We start from the raw sequence: 8976 nt of genomic DNA on the forward strand, positions 1-8976 counted from the left end.
TGTAAATACTTGACTCATACTGAAGATGTTTCCATGGCTCCACTGAGACATTTTGTGTTGTAGCTTTCAAAATAAATCCATTTAATACCAATCTTTGCAGATAGAGATAATTAAAACCGGCTCCTCTTGATAAACTGACTACCTGTGTTGTTTACCGTCGCCGCCCGACTGCAACGGCGGCGCTTTCGTCGGACGCCCTTGCGTCCTGGCCGCCGCACAAGCGATGATGCAGAGGGCACTTTCCATCAAAACGCCTCGACTAAACTTAGTAATGTGTGACTAATGCAGCGCCGTCACACGTTTCGGGGAGAGGTTATAAATGCTAATGCGGCCGAGTGAAGAAAAGTCATATTTCATAGTGTAAAAGACGCGAGGATCAGATTGTGATCTACATGAGCAGGGTTACTGTCATGCTCACATTTTACCTTTTATTGGACTAATGAATCTCCTCATCCACCATCACCTCCTGTTCCTTTTACCCCACACTGCTCCATCCTCCATCTTCCTCCCTGCTTCGCCACATTAATCTCTCATTAGCAGCCCCCCCCCCCCCCCCCCCCCCCCCCCCCCCCCCCCCTCCTTTCACATCCTCTTCGCCCTAACACCAGCCATTCCACACACACATATGGCCAATAGGCCTGTATGTTTCCACCCGTGCTTCAGAAGGATCCTCACACAAATGAGGGGCACAGGCAGCCATTTAAAGGACTGCAGCACAGAAGAGGAGTCTCTCTGAATGGAGCCCGTGGAGGGAGATAATAGACTTAAATAGGACTAACAGGCTGCGCCGCCAAATTATTCGCGTGCATGTTCCGCGGACACGCATGCAGACACGCCTCGAACGAGAGGGGAAGCTCTTTCATACTCAAGGACAAACAAGACGGCCATGTGTTCGTGCGCGAGCAGCAGAGAAAATGTAGAGTCTCTCATACGGCAAGAGTGCATAGGAGCACAAGCTGCTTGTTATCTGGATGTGGAGTGAGTCAGAGAGCCGGGCTGAATATAAATGACTCAATGCAGATTAAGATGTCACTGTTCCGATGAAGTCAAAGGCAGGGGCAGCGTGTAGGAGGTCAAATTAACCCCTTCGGCGCCCACGCTCCCCTCAAAGCCTTTGTCTGGCTGCTCGGTGAAAAGGTTAGAAGGAGACGCACAACAAACGGCCGCAGCCGCTCGGATTTCACCTCATCGTTTGCGCGTTCGCGCTTCATCTTCATGCGTCCAGGTGCTCGTTTCATTTGGAGTTGATGACGAACACAAGGCGATTTAATGCTCCCCCCCGTCCCCCGCCGCGTTGTGTTGGTAAAAGCTTTCTAAATGCTCCCTTTCTTCTGTGACCCAGATACTTACAGCATTCAGTTTCCAGTTTCCAAATCGTTCTTCTTCTTTGTCAACACGCTTTAAGTTTAGAGGAACTATATGTTCTGGGTCCAGGGTTTGTCAGTGGTTGGATTTGCATTTTTGAAAAGAGAGCAATGATGAAATTACAGTACAACGACAGAGAAAGTAACCTAAATGTACCAATATCACTAACAATAGGTACAATGGGTAAGTATGACACATTTGACCCAACATTGTCGAGCAGTTTTCCCCCACAGCCGTCAGTTGTGCATCTGCTGCACCCCCCCATCCAAATAGTACAGCTCATCTGTTTTCATCACACAAAACTCTGAACTGTCCCTTTAAGCAGAAGTCATGGGTGGAGGTTTAACTGCAGTCCAACGCTGCCACCATTAAAGCGTACTTTTCCTTGTAGCTATTCCCTTCACGTATACACCTCACTTTCATTCCAGGTCAGTGTGGAGAATCTGATCTCACAGAATTATTCTGTAAAGTATTTAATCTCCTGGGTGATGTATTTTTTTCAAGCGCATCTGCTGTATTGATGGGACATCCCGAGTCCCTCAGCATTAGATTAGTGCCCTGTTCCTTCACTGAGACCTTCACTGGTGACATCCTCCCTGTTCACACGATGCTGCCAGGACCACCTGGATCCTTATTGATTCTCAGTCTGATTTGTTTTCGCGCCTTGGACGGGACCGAGCCTCGCGTCCGGAGCACGATGGGTCAAGACGTCCGTCAAGTCCGAGGTCTCACCGGCTCTAACTGTGCTGAGGCTCAGCGCATCAACAGCAGTAGCGCCTTGACAGCACAGCAAAGATCCATGAAATGCTGGCTTTTTTTTAATATACTTCATGTCCTATGTTAAGAATATTATTATTTCTTCAGTCCTCAAAAGTCCATTTGTTGGCAAAGCCCAGTTTCCTGCACAGAGCTGGGAACCAGAAATAAATTCGGAGCCTGTGGGAAACAAGTGAACATACCACTGCTGCGACACCAACTAACAAATGTCTTTACCGTCGCCTCATTTGTTAATGGTAATTACACAGAGGCGTCACAGTTAACTTGATTACGATTTATTACCCCGCTACCTACTGTAGGACGTGAAAGTTACTAAATAACTAACAAGACGAACGTTTATGAATGAGCTCGCGTCTAATCGTGAAGTTACGCGGCAGGATTTACCAGAGGGTCAGAATCAATAACAATGGCAACACACAGGACGACATTGGTCCCAACAATTAGCTCAGCCCTGTCGACAGCCGCATGTCGAGCGGCTGAATGGTCTAATCTCTCTTCACAAATGAGCTCTGTCTCCGTGCCCCTGAACGCCTCACGGAAAACGCTGCCTATTCATAACCGTTATCGCAGGGCCTTTGATAATGCGGGGCAAATGTGGAAGAGTAAAGGCTGTGGGAAACGGGGGCGAAGCGCTTCGATCTCACATTCCCTGCTGGCTTTGATTGGCTCATGTGATGCCGCTCCGATTTGGCAAATCAATGTGCTGCAGAGTCACTTCCTGTGACTGCGCAGCCATTAGACCACGAGCGGCGAATCCCACACGTCCCCGTGAAGTTCTCCCTCCATCTTCCCTCTGCTTCAAGACAACTGCTGCCCAGAGTCCGGAGGCTGTGGCTGAGGCCTCTCGGCTGCTCAGAGTGCAGTTTCAAGTGCAGCCATGCACGTAGGGTACAAGCAATTGCTGATTATAAAGGCGGGTGTTTGCCTAACTTTATGGGATATGTTTAAGTTACAATTACAGCAGGTAATAAAAACTCTCAGAGAGCGAGGGAGAGCGGTAGAGAGAGAGAGAGAGAGAGAGACTTTAACCAGTAGCCAAAGTTCTCCCTGAGGTTCTCATGTTGCTTTAGGTCACTACTACAGGGTGTTTGTTGAGATCATCTTCATCCTGACATAGGATTCTATTTAATGGACGATTGGATGGAAGAGCGTGGTTGAATTGTGTCGCTGCAGAATGCACTTTGGAGAAACACAAAGATGTCTTGCTGCACATCCCAATAAAAGTCCAGAGGTGCATCCTGGGATAGTTTTTCTCTTCTGTATGATTACATCACAGCGCCTCTTTCTCCTTTGCTCCAGTCTCATGTGAATCATAGCTTTATTCTCCTCAGACAGTGTTGGTGGCTTCACACAGTCCTTAAGGCTGCCTTCTCAAGCCAAACCAACAGGCCTGACGACACACAGCAGAGTTCGCTTTGTAAATATGCAGCTGTGTTCTTTGCATTTGCTTTCATCAGACAAAATCCTGAATGTATAAGCTTATCTTGAAAGATGCTGCGGATTTATAGATAGACCATAAACACACACACACACACGCACACACACACACACACACACACACACACACACACACACACACACACACACACACACACACACACACACACACACACATATCTAATCTAATGACTCACCCCATAATTGCTTATCTCATATTCAGTTGCTGCTCCTACTAACATTTTGCCCTCATTATTATCATTTGCTACTAGAACGACTCAGCAGCACAAATCAATACGGCTTCAGTGTAATTTAACCTTAAAGATCATTAACATTAACAGACCTGCTACAGGCGTTCATTGTACTTTTAATATTACCAGTTTTGCCGAAGAGAGAATTTGGCAACTGCAGAGTCCACAAAAGATTAAAGGCTTCATCAGGAGACTTTAAAAGACTTTTCCAACTTTGCTCACAGGCTGTCACACACACACACACACACACACACACACACACACACACACACACACACACACACACACACACACACACACACACACACACACACACACACACACACACAGAACTCCCTCTCTGCGTAACTTAGCCATTGATTTCTGCGACACCAGACCCCACCATAGACAGCAGACATCAGCGCAGTGTTTTACAGTGTGTGTGGGAACCGCCACAACCTGCACACACCCATGAAAGTGCATAGAAGACGGAACTAGAGGACACGTTTCCGCAGGAGTCATCACTTCTGGTGATAATTTTACTGTACAGTGCATGTGTTTACAGCAGCTGTCCAGATGTAAACCTACAGATGATCACACACATCTGTACAGCCACATCAGCATTCATGCTAAATACACACACACACACACACGGATGCAGACTTACAGGCGTTGGTGACCGCGAAGCTGTTGGCCGTCTCGATGTTGTCCACGTGAGGCACCAGGTTGAACGGGGCTTCCGAGGCGTTTGGGCTGGTGTTGTGCAGGAAGATTGCCAGGCGAAAGGCTGTGTACTCCTGATCGGTGTTTCTGATGAACAGGCCGCCTGTAAACGCAGAGGGCAGAGTCACGCGTCGATGAGGAGCGCGAGGAGACAAACGCTTCATCGCCATAGAGACGGACGAATTTCTGCCGATGCGAGGGAAAACGCTGAACCAGTCTCAGCACCAGTATCAAAGTGTGTCTGAGACTTTGCTCTGGGCTTCTTTGCTCTTCCGTTCGCGTTGCAGCCCTTTCCCGTGCACAAATATCTTGACTAAGCTGCTCGTGGATGTGCAAATGTCAGTGGTGTTTAAGGTTAGCAGCAGTTTGTTTCACATTTCAAAATCCAACTTAAGGCAATATTTCATGTGACGAGACTGTTTAAATGTCATTTTAAGCGAAATGCCAGTGTTCTTTTTATGGCTGACCTCCTTAAAGGCAAATTTTCAGAATATTTTACTTTATTCATTTCACCTTCATGAAGTCCACGCATGTAAAAGCCACGCAACAAAAAAGAGTGTTTAGATCTTTACGTCATTTTAGTGTGATGGTTCCATGTCACACTGACTCACGCTAAATTGATCTGAGGAGGTGTGAATTCCTGATTTACAGCACAAACAAACTGTGAACGTTGTGTGCGTCTTAGCTGCTATTCAGCATCACTGCTGTCACTGATCAAAAGCTGAAACACCCCCTGATAGGACCGACACTCCCCAGAGACAGGTTTCACATGTCAGGTGAAAAATCCATTTGTCAGTTGACCGTCTTCTCAGCAGCCTTAATAACTGGGCTGTTACCTTTGTGCAGTAAGGATTTGAGTCAGTGGCGAAGCCTGCTAGCGTTAGCCTGGCGACACCCACAGAGATGTGACCCTTGGCTCACTATCACACCAGCCTCTCCACAATCGGAGGCAGTAATGCTGATTTTCCCTTGAGGAGAGTGGATCCAAATGTCACACGGAAACTCTGTCAGCTGTGAGCACGTTTCACTATTGATAAATGTCTATGAGATTCCTATGACCTAATGGCCAGGTCCTGATCTCCATAGCATCATACTGTAAATCTAGAAACAGATCTGAGGTAAATGGAGAAAAATGGCAGGAAAGAAATATATGAAGACTACTGTATGAGAATTAAGAGCCATCCACGTATCACAGCTGACACAAACTAATCATTGGATGACGTTAATGCGATTTTAAAAGTCTTAAAGGAAAGTGTCTAACTCAGCAACACCTTCAAAAAAGTCTGTTTAAAAACTGTTTGGAAGAAAATGCGTCAATGAGCGGTTTTCTGGTAGAAAGTGATTAAGGAGGGTTGCGATGACAAACGGCTGGAGGTCACAGTCTGCCCTTCTTTTCACCCCCTGCCTTTAAATCGCCGGTGTCTCTCTGATACAGCGGCGAAATGGAAACGCGTGGCGCGCGCCGCCAAGTTGTTGAGCGGAAACGCGAAGGCGTCTCGAATGAACGGCAATAAATAAAACGGCGCACGCGGGGAAGCTGCGGAGCCGCGAGGCGTGCGGCGGAGCGGCGCGGGTTTAACGCAGGGGGCCGGGGTCCGCGAGACTGTTAACTACAGTCAGTGCACGGGCAGCCTGCATAGGGAACACACACACAGACGCGCGCACGCTTGCACCGATCTGCTGCAGTGGCGGAGCGCACTCCAGCCTTCGGATACAAAGCGCATTAGATGTGCGTTCACGTGCACGCCGACGGCAGAAATAAGACTAATACCGGGGAAGACACGGACAATTTCCACGCTGAGTGGTGCCGAGGTGTCATACGGCGGGGCAGCGGCGGCAGCAGCGCACAGGACGTCCACGGACCCGTTCACCGTGCACATGAATCATTTTCAGCTGTGAATCAGCGACCGAGGCTCCGCACACTTACCGATTTGAACGCTGCTTGGGAAAGCACCCATCGTCAGTCCCCAAAAGCCGGAGAATATCAACAGAAACCAGTCGAGAGAAGAAATCCTCATTTTGTTTCGGTTATAAACTGATGAGAGACATCGAGCAGGTTTAATTAAGACCCACGGGGCAAGAGCAACATCGAAGGGTTAAAAAATAAATTCTCACACACAGAGACATAAAAAAATGCAATGCCCGTTAAATATCCATGTCTTCTGTGGATGGGTCGCCTTTTTCTTGGATGTCCCCCCGCAGTGCCACTCGCTTGTACCGTCAAACTGCGTCCGTCCCTCGCTGGAGATTTTGCGCACAACACCACCAAAGATGAGGAGGAGGAGGAGGGGGGGGGGGGGGGGGGGGGGCATCAGCCAGCGGCGGCCAGTGCGTCTGGATGCGGCTCAACTCACATCACAGCAGGAACACACATGCGCCTTTTACCCGGCCGGGGCAGGCGGGCAGGAGGGGCTCAGTCCGTCAGTCCGCTCAGCAGCGAGCGGCTGGGAATAAACGAGGTCCCCGCAGATCATGTAACGTCAGAACTTCAGGAGACGCTCACGCGGAAAGCGAGACGCGAAGACAGAGGTCGGAAAACAGGTCGACGGAATGTTTGAATATGAGACACGTGGGTTTTATTGTATAAAAGATCGACTTAATGCCCCGGAAGACTCACATCATCACGTCACACAGCCTGCTCGGTTGAATGGGAGCAAACAAAATCTCATTAATTAGCGGGGTTATTATTAGTTTGACCAGGCAAAATTAAAATAGCCCCGAACTTGAGACTATTTTATCATTCAGAATAAAACCGGAAACGTGACGAAACAATGAGCACAGGTGGAATCAAAGCACTCGATGAAACAGTTGGACATTAATAAGATGATATCATCATAAAGTCAAAGGTTATTTACCTCTTGTTTGTCTATCGACAGTATTAATCTTTAACAAATGTATTACGATCAACTATTGTTAATAATAATATACTATAGTTCAGTCAAGGATCATAATGTTTAGGTATAGCAACCAAAATTGTGCTTCAGTTTGTCCATAGCACTGAAAATATTTACACGCTGACACCTGAGCCAACAAAACCATCATTTGCTGTTTCATTACCTAAATTGTTGAATAATGCAGTTCTTTGGTCTTCTCTCACACCGCAACAATAAAGCAACATTGTTTCATTTGTTGTCCAGACAAAACAAGACACACCAAGACATCATCTCGCGCTGTGGAAAATTGATTGTCTGAGAAAATAATTGGAAGATTAATGGTTGGTAGAATAATCATTAGTTACATCCCATGCTTGGTTTCCAAGGTCAAGAGGGAACTTCCATAGTCAGGTTCTTCCATATTTCTTGTTATATCTGTATCAAAAAACGTCTGTTTACTTTAAAAAGATCAATAAAGCTTTGTTTTATTTGAATACTTTGAGAAACTGCTACAGAGGCTTTGGGGAACTGACTTGAATCACTCTGTCAATACTTTATTATAAAGTCATTAATGTTCCTCTAGAGCAGATGTCCCATGTATAATAAAAGAAGAACTTGTAATTATTATTTCATTACACAATGGTTTTAGCTGAGTTGTATAATAAATAATAAAGCTGTGTTATAATGAAAAGGAGCATGGTCTCTCACTGTAAGATTTGCAAATCTGTTCGGCAGATTAGTCACAATCTAACATCTAACAGAGTTTTCGAAAATACAGAGCCCATTAAATCATCTTTCTGAGACAGACAATGAAAAAGCATCTGGTCGCCATATTTAACAAACAACTAATTGTTCGTGATTGCGTAACTGCTTTTGTGGGTTAAAATTGAAATATAACATTTCATTTTCAAAATAAAAATACTGCAACTGAATATCCTTTTTGTTTAACAAGGTATTAACAACATGAATATTACATAACCAATTTGTTAACCATTCAGATGTATTGACTGAATAATCACGGAATGAGTCTTAGTTTAAGTGGAGCTGTCCATGGTGCTGAAAGGACGGGAGAAAAATATAGCAAAACTTGATGGACTTGAAGTACTGTGCTTTACTACAGCAAATATGGAAATTCAGATGCTGTGTGGGGAATTAGACCCAGTTTGTTGCCATTATTACCCATTTATACAAGGTAACGTCACTGATTCATGCTTATTCACAGAAGTGACTTGTTTACGGTTTTAAAATGAAATTTGATTAAATATTGTGTCAACCTAAAAGTAACTTTAAACAGACAAAGTTAATAACCTTTACACTGAGTGGCAATAAACACATGTACTGTAGATTTAAACAGAAGCTCGTAGGACCACCGTGGGTGAGAAGCCAGTATGCGCACACAAGTGGTCGAACCGCTCACTACAACCATGCTTTATTTTTGCAAGAAGATAAATTCTGTTTTGCCTTGTTACTGGCCTTGGTAGGAACAAAACACATGGATAATGTTGCTTCTGTACCTCTTCGCATAGGCTGCCAGTCCCTGCAACGCAACAAAGGCTTTCGATCCTACTTAC

General features: G+C 45.8%; 1 protein-coding gene across 5 annotated transcripts in view; it reads right to left on the reverse strand.

Moving 5' to 3' along the window:
* gria4b (glutamate receptor, ionotropic, AMPA 4b) overlaps positions 1-7039 on the reverse strand; it is a 55372-nt gene extending 48333 nt beyond the window's left edge. The window contains exons 1-2 of one of the 5 annotated variants that reach the window (XR_003788133.3): positions 6460-7038; positions 4477-4635 (exon numbers count right to left, since the gene is read on the reverse strand). Coding sequence is in view for 3 of the 5 variants with exons in the window: in XM_029173333.3 (XP_029029166.1) it covers positions 4477-4635; positions 6460-6550 (250 nt within the window). In the remaining 2 variants the exon portion in view is untranslated. Of the gene's footprint in view, positions 1-4476; positions 4636-6459 lie in introns of all 5 variants that reach the window. The other 4 variants (XR_003788132.3, XM_029173333.3, XM_029173332.3 and 1 more) reach the window with 4 other exon arrangements.
* Between the last annotated feature and the right edge of the window lie 1937 nt (positions 7040-8976).

The sequence above is a fragment of the Betta splendens genome, chromosome 14 (assembly GCF_900634795.4).
Source record: "Betta splendens chromosome 14, fBetSpl5.4, whole genome shotgun sequence".
NCBI lineage: Eukaryota > Metazoa > Chordata > Actinopteri > Anabantiformes > Osphronemidae > Betta > Betta splendens.